The sequence below is a fragment of the Eumetopias jubatus genome, unplaced genomic scaffold, assembly GCF_037043125.1.
Source record: "Eumetopias jubatus isolate StellerSeaLion01/CBP00866 unplaced genomic scaffold, mEumJub1_p1.0 scaffold_16, whole genome shotgun sequence".
In the NCBI taxonomy this organism is placed as follows: Eukaryota; Metazoa; Chordata; class Mammalia; order Carnivora; family Otariidae; genus Eumetopias; species Eumetopias jubatus.
In genome coordinates, this window is record NW_028274822.1 from 18,683,643 (window position 1) to 18,700,806 (window position 17,164).

Genomic DNA, 17,164 nt, shown 5'->3' on the forward strand with positions numbered 1-17,164 from the left:
CGCAGAGTCTACTTGGGATTCCCTTTCTCCCTCTGCTTCTGCTCCTCCCCTCTGCACTCACGCACACGCTCTAATAAATAAATATTAAAAGAGGCAAAAAAGAAGTGTCCTGGCTTTTATTAGCTCGTTGCTCTGTCCCATAAATATGAGAATCAGCTTGTTAAGTTCAGTAAAGAAAACAACAAAGATCTTACTGGTGTTTTGTTTGGAATGGTACAAATTTATAAAAATGGCCATTCTGATTATATTGAGTACTCCAATCCACAAAACTATCTTCTTATTTATCTAGGTCTTTAAAAATGCTTTTTAATAAAATTAATTTTTTTCTATAAAAGTCTTGCATATTCTTTAAGTTAATGCCTAGGTATTTTCTATTGTTACAGTACTTCATAGGTTGACTTTTTTATAATTTTATACTTCAAAAGACTATAAATTAGGATTAAAAGAGTTAATATTTGTAAAGTCTAAATCAGTGGCTGGTATATATGTGTTTATTGAATAAAACAAAATAAATTTAATATTCCATTTATCTCTGGTATGTTGATTTTAGAATACTTTTGACTAGCTATTAAAGGAATGATGTTGAAATTTTTTAGTGTTTATATGAGATTTACATATTAATTTGGGAATAACTGAGATATTCACCACATGGAATCATCCATCGAAGAACTACATATTCAAATTTTTATTTCCCTCAGTAAAATATTATAATTTCCTCCATATTTCTTAAATTTATTCTTAGCTATGGGACTTCCTTTAGATGCCATAATTATTGAGATTTTAATATTTTAACTTAAAATGTAAACATTACATGAATATCCACTCACTGTTAAAAAAAAAATCTTTTAAACAAACAAATGTTTCTAGTAAATCCCCCAATTCCTTTCATTATTGGGTAAGTTGGGTATTTTTTGGCATCTACATTCTTTCTATGCTAAATGCCTGACAGCAGTCTTACTCAGGCTGGTTGGTTTGTTTTTTTCCTCCTGGCTTTTGGGGTCTTATTAGTTTGATGTGTCTTTTAAAAAAATCGTTATTTTCTACACTTTCTATTTTGTTCACTAGTAGAAAACCTACTGAATTTTGAGTATTTGTCTTGTTGATTAACCATCTGGATACTCTTGAGTGATAAGATCTATTTCTGGTTTTAAAAGCATTACTACTGGGTCGCCTGGGTGGCTTAGTCAGTAAATTATCTCCTTCCGCTCAGGTCATGATCTCAGGGTCCTGGGATCCAACCCCACCCCACTGGGTCATCCTCCTCTGGCTCTGTGCTCAGCGGGGAGTCTGCCTGTCCCTCTACCCCGCCCCCTGCCCCAACCTGTGTTCTCTTGCTCTCTCTCAAATAAATAAAATCTTTAAAAAAAAAAAAAGTAAATAAAAGCATTACTACTATGTCTACTATGTTAAAAAGCTACTAGAAGGGGTATAAGGGTAGAAGCTGGAAGGCTTGGCAGTAACCGGGTGAGAAATGAAGTTAGTCAACCAGGGTGATCATAGTAAAGGTAGTAAGAAGTAGCTGAATTTTTCATGTATTTTGAAGGTAGAGTCAGTAACATTTCCTGATGGATTGGATGTTTGTTTGTTTTGTAGAGTCTAGCCCTGTCTTTGACAGTTTCTCTTTGCAGATACGATGTGATTCCAAACTTCAACTTCTAAATCACACAAAAATCAGTGCTACTGTACTTTAAGTAGTTTGAAGAGCCCAGGCAGCCACCAAGCCACCTCTATGGAGCCCCAGGGCTCTGGAAACATAATTTGAAAACCGAAAGCAGAAGGAAAGAACTTTATATTTATTGATTTCATATAAGCATTTAGGTCCTCTCGTGGCCTGGGTGGCACCAAAAAGTTCACCGGCTCTTGCTCTATGATCACAGATGCCAAAGTGTAAAGTGGTAACATAGACTTAGGCATCTGCCCATTTAATAGAATCCTAGAAATTGTGTGTTCTAAGGACATGGCAGGGAATCTACAAATAAGTTCACAAGATATTTCTGTTCACTCCTTACTGTTAAATGTTTTTGTTCACTTCTTCCTAAAAGGCTTTTTTTAAGGGGGAGGGCAGAGGGAGATAGAATCTTAAGCAGGTTCCACACCTAGCCCATGCTTGATCTCACAACCCTGAGGTGAAATCAAGAGTCTGATGCTTAACCAACTGAGCCAGCCAGGTGTGCCTTACCGAAAGGCTTTATGAGAGAACTATCACAACTTCTGCAGCCTCTGTGTGTGTGTGTGTGTGTGTGTGTGTCACAACTTCTGCAGCCTCTGTGTGTGTGTGTGTGTGTGTGTGTGTGTGTGTGCGCGCGCGTCTGTGCCCGCGCATTTTTTTAAGTAATCTCTGCGCCCAACGTGGGGCTCAAACTCATGACCCTGATATCATTAGTCGCATGCTGTACTGACTGAGCTATCCGGGAGCCCCAAGTTCTGCAGCTGAGATGTTCCTTTCTGATATCAGATTATTTGAACTTACAGAATTAAATATATTAATTACAGTGATACTGGAGCACATGTATATTAAGACACACAAATGTGAAAAAAACATTCTGCAGAGCTATCAGAAAACTTCAGGTCAAGGTTATTTAAAAACGAGAATGTCCTGGGCAAAAAGAAAAAAGGGGGGTTGCTACCGGCAATACAATGCTAATACTTGTCACTGAATCTACTACTCAGGCAGCCCAGTGATAAGAAATCAAGGAAGTTAAAAATTGAAATAAAATTGAAAACTGAATTTAGGTAATTAATATATACATTAGATGGTTGTCAGGGTCTTATGCCAATGTCACATCACATTCTAGACCAAAAAATTGTCGTAATGCCTTTGTACTATATTCCTATAAGCATATAGATCTCAAACTACCACAGATGTTCCATATAGCTACTGAAATAAATTCAACATAATACATGTCCACAAAGCTGGATATGTGTAGAGAATGAATTTTACAGAAACAACCGCAGCCTGGTAAGTTGCTATGAGGTATCCGTAAGGAAGGATGGCAGAAAAATACTCTATAAATATGCTCAGCTTCTATATACTGACCCCTACCTCTGAGACTAATAATACATTATATGTTAATTAATTGAATTTAAATAAAAAATAAAAAAATAAAGATGCCCAGCTTCAAACATATGGCATGGCTATGGACTACTGGAGCCTATAGGAGCAGACAGAAAAACTGGCATAGAGCAATCAAAATAAGATAGTCAAGTTCACATGGCAGCAATAAACACAAGCACTCTATAGTAATAATAATAAAGTAATAATTTCATAGAACCCTGTAATTTTGATAGAAGTGGCCTTAGAAATAACCTTGTCCCATTTACCTGTTCTATGGAAGAGAATCCAAAACAAAGTAGTGACTTAACCAAAAAACAACTGCAAATTAAAGTTATTGTTGGATAACAAGGATGGCATTACATCACCAGTCTATAATGAAAGTGTCAGATCTCAGTTAAAAAATGATAAAGCTGTTACACAACATAAATTATTTACAAGAAAAACAAAGGAGTAGTGAAAATTTCCATTTGATCTTAGTTTGTTGATGCGGTTAAAATAGGACACAAAGTGATAATATGCCTATAGAAATTTATCCCATTACAAATAAGTAATTACAAAAATACTCAGTGTTTTATTTAGACACGTATATAATAATGTGGCCAAAGAACAGTGTATTTTTACATAAATCCTCTAGGAACTAATAGGCTTTACCACAAACAGAATCAGCATGTGTTGTAGAAGAGAATTTCCTGGGCTTTGGGGGGGAAAAATGCATCCGGATTCAAATCCCTCACAAGACAGATAATTTAAAGAAGTTGCTAATTTTTTGTAACAGTTCACTCATATAGAAAATGTTGATGGTAATACCTATCTCATAAGGTTAAGAAGATTTTTTAAAGTAGTATAAACACTATAAATTTCCTAGCAAACAGCTCAGCTGTTTTCTTTCCTTATTCTTCTATAAGCATTTCTTGTAACATTAACATATACTAACATTCAGCTAAAACTTAAATGCTGGGCACTTTTCTAGGTGCTTTGCATACACTCATTTACCTAATCCTCACAATAACTCTGTGAGGTAGGTACTATTATTATCCCCATTTTTAAGTTAAAGAAACTGAGCCAGGAAGCATTTAAGACTACACAGCTACTGAGTGGAAATGTCAAGATTCCACCCCAAGCAATCCAGAATAATAAAATTCCAATAAAAAAGCTGAACTACCTAAAGAATTAGCTCTGAGAGTGATATAAATGTCACTTATTCACTCAGATTAGTTCCCATTATCTCTTCCATTTTAAACATAAAGAAAATTATAATATATATTGTGCGTTAAGGTAATTTAATGACCAGAAATGCCACAGAACACTCAATTTAAAATAACTAAAGGATTCCCTATTCTAATGGGTGTCTCTACTCTGGCTACACATGAAAATTACATGTGCAGTTTTAAAAATCAAATAGATACCCAAACACCACCCCTGATTTTCTGAATAAGAACTCCAGGGTACAGATCATTTTAAAACACTCTACATAAGATTTTAGTGCACAGGCAGAGCAAAGAATTACTTTTCTAAACACAGGTGTACTGGCAATGCAAGACAAGTAGCATCTGGAACCAGGATGAGTTCAAAGGTAAAATTCCACATGAGAAGTGGGGGTTGAAGAACATCAAATGCTGAGTCAGTGCAATGAGAAGGATGAATGAATGAGGTGGACAGTGGAGTAAGAACACAGGAAGGCAGGATTACTTCCCAGTGCTAGGAAGCCTGGGTGAGCAACAGCAGAGAAAGCAAACACAAATGCAGCAGCTCAGCAACACAATCTGATGTCTTGTTTGTGAACAGTGAAAATATCCATTTTTTGTCATTGCTTATCCTTGTAGATGGCATGATGTGTTCCTCATCATTGTTGCTACTTTTATTCATTACGTGCAAATACCACTAGTTTTGTAATTAATTGCAATTCAGTGACTTTGTCCTAATCTTGCTGATAAAACATTTGAGATTTGGCTTAACTTTCTTACCTTAAAATTTAGGAAATAAATTCATTATAAAATCAACCTCAACCAATACTAATATATTCATCAAATAAACATGCATGGTTAGAAAGCACATGAAGTACCGGAGAAACATTTTCATGACAGTAGGTTACAACAAAATAAAATCAAACATAGTACATTGTGCCAGGAAGTATAAAACTCTAAAATACAAGTTTCATAGAATTAAAACATTCCTAAAGTAGCGCCTGAGGCCTCTATTACAGCTAAACAGATAATCAAGATGACTATAACTCTGTTGTTTTAAAAATTGTAATAACAGATAAGCAACTTATTCCAACAAACTCTTACTCAGAGTTCTTATCCATTTTTATTTTAGTGACTTTTTTTTAAGAATTGAAACTGTGGATCCTTTTCCCAGAACAGACACACAGATCAGAGAAACACTGCATTTTCCAAATGTAACATCAGAAAAATCATAAGCCTTGGCCAGCTGAAGAATCCAGCATTACAGGATTTCTAAAGACCCATTGTGGGAGGAGATTCATTTTCTCTCTTCGAAATATTTCACACTATAGATGAAAGCCATTTCATAAGTCTGGAGATGTCTATTTTGTACATGTTTATATCTCCAGGGCACCAGCACATCCCCAACGTTTGAGTCAACAGATGTTCATATTTACAGGTGACCTGGTACTTGCCGATGTCCCCCTCTTTTTTGGAGCACCGCTCCTGAATCTTACTTGCTTACAACATAAGACAACTATGTGAAATGGTGAAAATGACCTGATTTAAAGTTGCAAAATAGGTATTCAAGTCCAGGCTTAGCAGTAGCATCTTAATACATTTAACCTATGCCCTCAATTTACTGTCGACATGAAGAAAGTTTAATCTCACAAAGCTCTGGTGAGCACTGGGCAAATGTTCAGGTTCCTCCTCTGTTAAATGTTAACAGTAACAGTAACCATTTGATAGGATTAGAAGATTAAATAAGATACTATGTAGGGGCACCTGGGGGGCTGGGCCGGTTAAGCGGCTGCCTTCGGCCCAGGTCATGATCCTGGGGCCCTGGGATCAAGCCCCGCATCGAGCTCCCCGCTCACTGGGGAGCCTGCTTCTCCCTCTGCCTGCAGCTCCCCCTGCGTGTGCGCTCTCTGTCAAATAAATAAAGTCTTAAAAAAAATAAGATACTATACGTAAAGGACACAGCAACATGCCTGGCACAGAGTAAATGCTCAATAATCAGCTGTTATTAACGTGCCTCCTCTTGTGCTGTCTTATAAAACAGAAGGGTTATGAGAGATGTGTAAGGAGTTGAAGTAAAAAGTGTGTTCAATGAATGGTGGTCCCTCTTTCCATTTCTGATGGAAGAAGAGGGAACCGGGACACACACGAGTCAGTGACGTGCTGAATGGAAGCCTGGAGAGGCTGTCCACCTCCTCCCCTCCACATTGGAAGTACTCATCTGCCCCTACGCTCGTGGGGGTGTCGTGGCTGGCAAGTTTCAGCTGAGTCTCTCTGTGGGATTTGTGCTAGGATGAAGAGAGCTGCTCATCCAAGGTCACACCCCCTATCCAGGGCACCACGCTGAATGTAAACACAGGGATATGAACAACACAGGGATATGAAGGCTAAGCCCTTTGCCCCAATTCAAGGACAACTTTGAGGGCAGTTCCAGTTCCAGAGTTCCCTGGGCTAAACTGAAGCTCTCTAAGCAACTGAAGTGCTATTCAATGTTTCACTTTGCCCAATCCTGCTTCTTTCACTGCCTAAAAGTACTGATCCCAAGAATACTCCTGCACACAAATCTCAGAGTCCACTGCCTAGGGAAATGGCTTACGCTACTTGTCCAAAGTCAAAAAGCTAATGAAAGGTCAAATGGGATTTACTACAGATGTGCCAGCATAAATTCCACAATTATAAAGTGAGGAAGAAGAGACCAAATGAAAGAATGAACCAGGGGTGCCTGGGTGGTGCAGCTGGTTAATCGTCCAACTCTTGGTTTCAGCTCAGGTCATGACTCAGGAGAGTGAGACTGAGCCCCGCACTGGGTTCTGCACTCAGCCTGGAGTCTGTTTGAGATTCTCTCCCTCTCCCCATCCTACTCGTGCTCTCTTTCTAAAATAAACAAATCTTAAAAAAAAATAAATGAAGCAAAAGACCTATAGACAACATTATAAATGCTACCCCCAAATATCCTAAGAGTGTCTCATTTGTGGATCAAAATAAAAATGAAGAGTCATCTCTATTGAAGTTGAGGTGAAATAAGAGAGTGTCCATCCCTACAAGAAGAGGAAAATGAGAAGGTCATGAAGGTGAATTTCCTGGGATGCTCTCTATTTCACTTCAAAAGCAGAGACTAACTGGACCAAAAGGGGCTTTGAAGACAGAATAGTTCTTTATTTTATACAAGAGGAAACTGCAACTCAGACTGAGGGTACACAGAAAGAGTGGCCTAGTCTAGGCTTTTTAAATTTCCAGAGTCCTTCAGCTTTGTCTTCAATGTGTGATTGTGACATTTTATGTAAAGTGTACCTCCCACAAAAGATCAGATATCTTCAAATATAAGCATGAAATGCATTATGAAACTACGCGTGACTTTTGAATTAGGCATCAGCGTCACTCTTCTCTCCTATCAAGGTGGATAACTGGGAACTGACCACATTATAAGTATTCACAGAACAGAATGACTTTACAAGGAAGGTTAGAATTCACTATCTATACCTCTGGCTACATTAGCAATTAACTTTCATCAAATATTGTATCTTAATGGCCTTATCTCAAAATGAGGATAAAAATCTCATTCAGTAGGATGCCATGAAGACTAAATATTTAATGGTCACAATGCATTCTAAATGCCACATAAACAAATAACATAGCAATACATATAGCGACTTCTAGCAGGTTAATATTACACATAACTGATCAAAAAGAGCCTAAGGCACAAATACATTTAGACATCTGCTTCCAATCACGAGAGCAAGATTTAAACTGATATTTTATATTATTAAAATAAAATAGGGTAACCACAATAAGTGAGGAAAATATCAAGGACATTTTACACTTTTTTTTTAAAGATTTTATTTATTTATTTGAAAGAGAGAGAGAGATAGTGAGAAAGAGAGAGAGCACGAGCAGGGGAAGAGGGAGAAGCAGGCTCCCTGCTGAGCAGGGAGCCCGATGCAGGGCCCGATCCCAGGACACTGGGATCATGACCTGAGCCGAAGGCAGATGCTTAACTGACTGAGCCACCCAGGCGCCCCATTTTACACATTTTAAACTGGTTCTAAAAAGTACTGTATCATTCGCTTTTAATTTTTTTTAAATTTTTTCAAGTAGGCTCCATGACCTGAGGCTCGAACTCACAACCCTGAGATCAAAACCCGAGCTAAGAACAAGAGTCGGACACTTAACTGACTGAGCCACCCAGGCACCCCAGATTTCTGACATTTAAAGGAAAGTCTGTCATGTATTATTCTTTTTTGGATGATGGTGGATATCAAGTAGTTATGGTAAATATTCTATTGCATATATTTATAAGAACAGTATTTTATTTTTAAATGTCAATATTCACACTATCCTCCAAATTACATCTTTTGCAAATGTTTAAATTTACAATTGAAAAGTTTTAGCTGTTAACATAAAAACATGCAAGGAATCAGATATTTCTTGATCCTCATTAGAGAGATGGTAACCAAAAAAAAAAAAAAAATTGAAAGTCACCAGACTACTGAATCAGGCCAAAGTTTCATTAACCTCTAATATTCTAATGTCAAGACTCTACGTAAGAAGCTACATACATAAATCCTAGGGTGTCTACCCTGGCATAGAGAGGTGAGCCTTCTGTAGAGTGGGTGAGATTTGAGCAGGGTTTTATGCCTGAAAAGCAGGGAACCTGCAGAACCTGAGAAAAGATAAAGATGCTAGAGGTAAGGGTGGGGGGGCTGCAGTGGGCAGGCCTTCACCAGAGACGGAGAGCAGGTGTACACAGGGGGAAATGCAAAGGGCATGGGTTTTCAGGTCCCAAGAAGCTTGAGTTCAAGTTCAGATTTTACTACATTGTGGCTGAGCTACTTTGAAGACGTCTTAATTTCTCTCTTAAGGATCAAATGAGGGGATAGAAAACTCTTCTTAAATTATGAACAGGTTAGTCAGTAAGCCCTTCTCAAGGAGGAGCCATTAAACACTAGTAGTGTGTGGATGGTCAAAGCACCAGCTCTGGAACCAAAAGACTGTGTTGAAACAAAACCTACCATTTCCTTAAGGTATGATCTCAGCCAGGTCACCAAACCTCTCTGTGCCCAGTTAGCCTTATGTGTCAAATAGAGATAACTAAGGTGCCCATTTTATAGGGTTATTATGAAGATTAAGTGAGTTAATGTATGTAAAAGAGCTTAAAATCGTGTTCAAAGAATTATTTATTGCTGTTGGTGGTGGTTTTGTCATTATTACTCTCTGATTCTCAGTGTCAAATAGGGATCAGGAGAACACCAATGACTAATAAGTATTTGATTAAGAATCTAAAAAAAAAAAAAAGAGGAGCAGGGGTGGGGACAGGCAGCTAAATCTATAGGAGGGTTTTAATAATAAAAGCTACTAATATGGCTCCATGATTTCACAACAAAAGTATGTGACAATGAGCCAGGGAAGTTTCCTGCTGTTGTAACTAGCAAAGTAACATATCATATATCTTTTTCCCTTGCTAAAGGGCTCAAAACCCCAAAGCGCATTGCAATTTGTTCTATAAAGAATACTTTGTGATATATTCAGTAGGACTATATTTGGTCCTTATAATGACACAGTTTGTTAGAAATAATTTTGCAATACGGTAGGAGTATTTTGACCTTACCTAAAGGAGTTCTAACACTGAAATATCAAAAGACATTATAAAATATCCTTAACCTGTTATTAACATTCCAACCACAGAATACAAGGTAGCAGTACCACACAAGCTCTTTGAACTCCGATTGTAACTAATTTACCCCCACTCCTGACTTTTCAAACCACATTCAGGACATATTGCATAGTTTTATAGAAATTATTTTAAAAATTAGATGTTTGGGCTACAATCCTGACCGAAATGTACAAACACAAAGATCAGAAATGTGTTAAGAAAAGAATTTTCAAGATCATGTTTTAAATTTTAAGAAGTTTGGGTACTACAACCAAAGGGTGATGTACCAAACAGACTGTACTGCTTCCTGACTTCATGTCAGCATTCTGTTGAAGCCAAAATTCAGAATATGTATTCTGAGGTTTTGTTAACAAAAAATATGTGTTGAAACTAAAAATCAGCATTAGGAATTTTTTAACTTACAAGTATGTCTGGCCAGTGAGTAGTTGGATCCACCACTAGTCAAGCCAAATCCCTCAGGAATTTGACTAGAGCTTCGAGGTCTGGTCAACAATTTAGGAGGTTCAATTTCAGCACCAAATTCAGCTCCTATTACTCCTAGTAAAACAATAGCAGTAGCTTGCTTCCGTCTTTCCTCATAAGATGTGGAAATCTTTTTCATTTGTGGGATACTTGATAAGCAACCTGAAAACCAAAACATAAGTTAAAAAAATATCAATACACAAAAGACATATAATAACAAAAAAATTTCGAGATTACTCTTTCAGGAAAGAACAGTCTTTTCAACAAATGGCACTGTGGTTATCCAACTACAAAAGGATGAATTTGGGCTTCCACCTTTCACTACACAAAAAAATCAACTCAAAATAGATTCACAGTACTAAATGTAAAAGCCAAAACAAAATAACTTGCAGAAGAAAACAGAGAGATGTAACTTCATGATCTTGGGGTAGGCAATGATTTCGTAGATAAGATACCAAAAGCACAAGCAATTTTAAAAATTTCTTTAATTGGATTTCATTGATATTATGAACTTTTACACTTAAAATGACAGATTTAAGAAAGTAAAAAGACCATGCACAGACTCAAAGAAAATACTGTCAATTATGTATCTATAAAGGATTGTATCTAGAATATATGAGGAACACTTACAACTCAATAATATAAAAGCACAACTTTTAAAATGGGTAAACAATTTGAATAGATATTCGACATATGATGATATATGAATGGCCAATATGCATATCAAAGATCCTTAACATCACTGGTCATTAGGGAAATGCAAATCAAAACCATAATGAGATACCACTTTGCATCCACTAGAATGGCTGGAATAAAAAGGATTATAAAATGTGCTGTCAAGTATGAACAGAAAATGAATGTAGTGCAGGTGGAAATGTAAAAAGGTACAACTACTTTAGAAAACAGTTTGGCAGTAACCAAACTTACTCAGTTTGGTTTTCTATTTCTTCCTGAGTCATTTCTTTCTTTTTAAAGATTTTATTTATTTATTTGACAGAGAAAGACACAGTGAGAGAGGGAACACAAGCAGGGGGAGTGGGAGAAACAGGCTTCCCGTGGAGCAGGAAGCCCGATGTGGGGCTTGATCCCAGGACCCTGGGATCATGACCTGAGCCAAAGGCAGACGCCTAATGACTGAGCCACCCAGGTGCCCATTCTTGAGTCATTTCTGATAGCTTGCAGTTTTAAAGGAATTACCTATTTAATCTGAGTTTTTTAACTTATTGGTGTGAGATTATTTGCAGTATTCTCTATGATGAAAGTATTTCAAATGTATCATTGCTATGGATCCTTCTAAATATTATTTGTGCCTTCTCTAATAATACTTTTCATGCTTTTCTTGATCAGGTTTGCTAGAAATATATATATTTACTAGATTTTCAAAAAAATACTTTGTTGGGGCACCTGGGTGGCTCAGTTGGTTGCACATCTGACTCTCAGTTTCAGTTCAGTTCATGATCTCAGGGTTGTGAGATCAAGCCCCTGTATTAGGCTCCACACTCAGCAGGCAGTCTGCTTGAGATTCTCTCTCCCTCTGCCCATGCTCCCCCCCACCCCCGCTCCCCCCACACTCTTTCTCTAAAATTAAAAAAAAAAATTAAAAAAAGTACTCTGGTTTTGATCTTATTTCATTTCTTTCTATTTTACCAACTTCTGTTGTTATTTTTATTATTTCTCCTTCTACTTTATGTTTTCTATCAGTTCTTTTTGTTTCTAGGCTTATTTATTTATTTTTAAGTAAACTCTACACCCAATAGGCTTGAATTCATAACCCAGAGATCAGGAGTTGCATTCTTCACCCACTGAGTCATCTAAGCACCCCTGTTTTGTTTCCAGGTTCTTAGGATAAACACAACTCACTTATTTTCATAACCTATTATGGTTTATGTTGCCAGTCACAGAGTTAACATCCATTTTCCTCTCCTTTAATAACACAACTTCAATTTGAACTGAGTAGCGATATACTCACATCCTTTCAGGGTCCTTTCAAGAAATGGCAAAGCCATAGCCTAGCTCCTGGCTTTAAGCTTTACTCATGATATATTTTAAGTCCTCTTTAGCTCACAGGAGCCAAAAGCAGACTTCTGGAAAGGAGATAAGGGTTTCAGCCCAGATCATTTCTATTTTATTACTTGTCCACAGAGATACCTATCTTTCTGGAGACTAGCTATGTCTCTTCGGGTTTTCTGTTTGTATATTTTAACCATCATGGCTATATATTTGGTACAGAGAAATTTAAAAAGTGAACTTCTGGAAACATCTTCATTGGAGGTCAGCTTTCTAGTCTTTCTAGTCATCCATCCAGCTTCTCTGGACCCTTTCAGTACTTTGTCTCTATATTAATTAAATCAATATAGCAAAGGGCCCTCGGAGCTCAGTATCCCAACTAAGAAACTAACAGCGGGGACCTCTGAATGCTTTTAGATGTTTTGTTTTATTTTGTCTCTTCATTTACTTTGTCATTCCATACTAACTGGAGGTAAGGCAAGGGAATGACAACACAAGAGGCTACAGGGGTACCACCAAATCAAGAGAGACTTTTGCAGGGCAAGCTGAAGACTTTTAACTTTTGGTTAATGGTAAGGTATCGAATAATTTTGTGTAAGGTGGCGCTATCAGATTTATTCACTGTTGGAAAGATCATAATAGTGGCAGTAGGATGGCAGATTATGAGGTAAAACAAGATGTATCCAGTAGAACCAAAAGAAGACTCCTGCAATGATCAGGTGAAAAACAGTAAGTACCAGTGGTGGTAGAAATTCATTCATTCTGACGTCAGTTACTCGGTCTCAACATAAGAACTGAAGATCTGGTGTGTTCATGGCATTATACTAGACATGAAAAGAGATGTGAAAAGCAAGTTCACTGTCCTCTTTGAACTTAAAGTCTACTAAATAAGAATCAGAAATAGGTTACAGAATCAATGAGAAGATTATGAACTGAGAGAATGTTATATTTAAGAACCTAAAGCATTAGTAATTTGTTGACTTCTATTTCAACGAGAGGTGATTGGATTGGAAGCCTATGAGCTGAGAGAAAGATAGAAAACAGGCAAGGGAGGCAGGCAAGGGCCAGACCGCAGATGGCATCACAGATCCTATTCACATTTCAATTCTTATCCTATAAAAAAATAGGAAGATACTCAAGGTAGGATTTAAGCCACAGAATGATATAATTAGATTTAGGGATTCAGAAGGATATCGTAGAAATCAAAGTGAGAGATTAAGATGAGTTTGGTTTGGGAATGTAAATAGATGCAGAGAAGTGGATATCTTTAAGATCCATGGTGAGTCCTGGGTTAAGTTGATGGAAACATTGCAGATTTTAGATGTCATGCCTTAAGTTCTTAACAAAATTAACTAAGACAAAATCAGAACAAAAAGTAAAATAGTAAAAACTAGTAATAATTTTAGCAAAAGTTAACTAAAACAAGAATAAAACAAAGCAAAAGAAACCCTTTCAAGGTAAGTAGGTAGGTATGGCCTTTCTAGAAGCTTAATAAAAAAAACACCTAGAGCGCAAAGCTTTTTAGTATAAACTTTAAATTGCATTTATTTAGCTGTGCTGAAAGGCACAATGGATGTGAGCAAGCAGACCTAGTTGAGCCTATGAAAAGGAAATGGCAGGATATTACAAAGAATGTAATAGTTGGAAAGGAATAATTGTGTAAGAAAGAGGCATGAAAGGACTTAAAAAAAAAAACTAAGAAATTAAGATGGTAGCATCAAAGAGTGGTTACCGTTTATTTGGAAAATAAAAGTCTGGTTCAACTGAGTACAAAAAAAAAAGATTTGTTGTTGCTGCTGTAGTTTCTTAACTTCTGCATATCATACTTTGTTTAAAAAAAAAAAGTTCTGAAAATGTGCCATTAGTTTTCATGTAGTATCTAGAAAGACAAAATCCAAAATGAGTCCACAGAGAATACACTGATCTTTAAAAATGTTGTAACTGTTTCATATAAAATTTTAGTTATTATTAATTTCCCTAACTTATTTTTTAATAGTATATTTCAAACTACTTGCAGGCTGCTTTACAAGGATATTCCTCCAATGTTAATAAAATTATTTTATCACTTCCACGGTCATGATAAGTCGTATTTCATGAATTCACACTTCTTACAAAAAGCCTCAATTAAAATGTTCAAAAATATTTAACATTCAGAAATATCTTCTAATCAGATCCCACAGTATGCAATTCTCTCTCTTTGTGGTTTTTTTTCTAGTTTTTTAAAGGTAAAGAAACATTAGCAAGAGTCTTACTGTGTACACACAATGACAGATTCCAAGTATGCCACTGATCTGTCATAGTTCTAATAACGAAAGTAGGGGAGAAACCTACAAGCTTAACCATACTAAGAAGAAACAAAATCAATAACCACTGCCTCTGTGTATGGAGGATGAAAATGAACCCAAATTCTAGAGAAAATGATATTTAACAGGTTGAGAATCTGTATCTCAGTATATGCATTTAAACCCAACTTTGAGTACAAGAACACATAGGGGCAGAGCTCTGCGCAGCTGCAGCTAGATTCATGCAGTATACATTTCACTCTTTCCATAGTAGTCATGAAACAGGAAGCAAATCAAGCTCCCCTCCCCCCATGTCTCAGCAAGAGCATGCTCCATAACAATAGTTCAAAGGAAAGCTCTATTCTGCAGTTGCACTGATTGTTCTGTCAGCTGACCTCTGCAGAAGGGAATTGCTAACCGCTGCCTTGCTCCTTAGCTGACAAATGAATGATCGCAGCTCCATCTATTTTCACTATGGCTGCCTCTAGCCCAGGTGCTCAGACAGAGAGCCCGGTGTGACATCTTAGATCAAGATGAATTGGCACAAACTCCTGATCCAAGATTGTTTTATACCATTTAATTTAGTTTCTTCCCCTGCTTGGATGAGCACAGCTCTGGTTATGGATTTCTATTCTAATGTACTGAAGCAGGCCCTGAAAGAAGCCAATGAAGCAGCTGCTGGAGCAAGGGACTGCAGGGATACTGATCAATAGGCAAGGCATTGACCCCAGCCGTTCAGCCTGTGCAACGGCCACTGCTTGAAGGGGGAGGGGGGCCCAGAAGCACACATGGGCTGCTTCCAGTAGGAAATTAAACAACAGGGGCATTTGGAGAGCTCCGCCTCCACCCCTGGTCCCCCACCTTCCCTATGTTCCTTTTGTTTAATTACCTCAATCTTGTCTTAACTCCCGCTTCTTGGGAAGGAATTAAGACTTTAGGGAAGTTTTGATTATGTACTTTAAAACAGCCTTTTGTAAACTGTATCCTGAAGCTAACAGAAAGAATCATAACAGGTGCTCTCTGCTAAGTGGCCAAAATATGAAATCTTAATTAGCTGTCAAGCACATCACTTGGTGTAATTTAAAGTTTGGCATGTGCACAGGCTTATAAGAACACTGTCCAACTGGCTATTAATACTACTGATGATAAAATTCTATGGTATGTAATTTTTATCAGTACTCAGATCTGAAAACATGATAGCTCTTTGTTAACAAGGAAAGAAGAGCAAGAAAAGGATTTCCTAAAAAGAGACGCTGACTGGTTAGTGGTTGTATAAGGTACAGATGCCCATCCCTACTACTATTCCAACAGTAACACATAGCAGTTTCTGATTCTTTAATTTTTCAGATTTGAAAATATTTAAAATTATTGGCTTTGCCTGGGTTTGTTCTTAAATAATACAAGACACATGCAATTAGCTGCAATGTTTTCCTATAAAGTGACAACCAAATGGGAGATTTTGAGATATTAAAAATAAAATAATTCTGTAAAAGTAGACCTTTCTACAGTTTCATTTGTCTCATGAAAATCTGGTATTTTTTCACAGAGACATGCCTCCATTTAATCATGCTAAAGGGTGACATGGAGATCCATTTTCTTGACAGGACGGTTGATCACCCTATCACAGTAAGAAAATTAATACCTTCGACTAGCCCTGTGTGGAAAACAGAAGCTGCATGCAGTGGTAAAGGACATAAATGTTCTACATTTTAAGTTGCAAATAGAATATTTGTTTTGTGTAAAAATAATATGCTTCTTTATTACTGGGTTTCTTATGAGCCTTTGATTTTTATTAAAACAACCATTTAATTCATACAGTGTTCCTCAAAAGTACATAATTGTCTTTAGATTTAGCATAATTGACTCTAGATTTACACGAACAGGAGTAAACACTTTACTTACAGCTTAACTAGAACACAGGTAAAATATTTGAGAAGTTTAAGCTATTTAAAGGGCTGTGAGATATTGATTGCCTCATTTAAAAAGCAGTCAGAGAGTGCAACCAAGAGGTCAAGATAAATTTAACAGTTTGAAGCACTTTACTAAATAACTCTAAAGATCATGTTAATTGGCTTTGTGCAGTTCCAGGGTAAAATTAATTTTATCCTAGCTTACAATAAAAGGATTAAAAGACATATTAAGTTCTTCAGTTTTAACTGGAAGAGGAATCAATGGATTTGAATTAAGGCTAACGGCGGTTTTATGAGAGATGGACTACCAGCAGATACTTTATATCTGCGATTAGCTATATATTGATGGAGCTCTGTTATTATATTAGGTATTAAGCCTTAGATAAGAAGATACTACCAATTTACTACTCTGAGAATATTGTGTAAGAACAGCGAGATTTTGACCTGGAAAAACCGTTATCAAAAATTTGATTCTTTGTTTAGGATCGAGTATCAGAATGCTTCCCATAGATGACTTACATATATTTGATATTTAAAATTCTAGTAAAAATTAATGAAGTAACATGTTTCAATTCAAACGTAATTCACTTCGCAAT

The 17,164-nt window shown here is 36.8% G+C and overlaps 1 protein-coding gene across 4 annotated transcripts in view; it reads right to left on the minus strand.

The window, feature by feature from the left end:
• The window catches only part of WDR7 (WD repeat domain 7), a 364,436-nt gene that overhangs the window by 137,530 nt on the left and 209,742 nt on the right, over nucleotides 1-17,164 (minus strand). For all 4 annotated transcript variants that reach the window (XM_028102886.2, XM_028102888.2, XM_028102884.2 and 1 more), the window contains one exon: nucleotides 10,310-10,531. In XM_028102886.2, coding sequence (XP_027958687.1) covers nucleotides 10,310-10,531 — 222 coding nt within the window. The remainder of the gene's footprint in view (nucleotides 1-10,309; nucleotides 10,532-17,164) is intronic.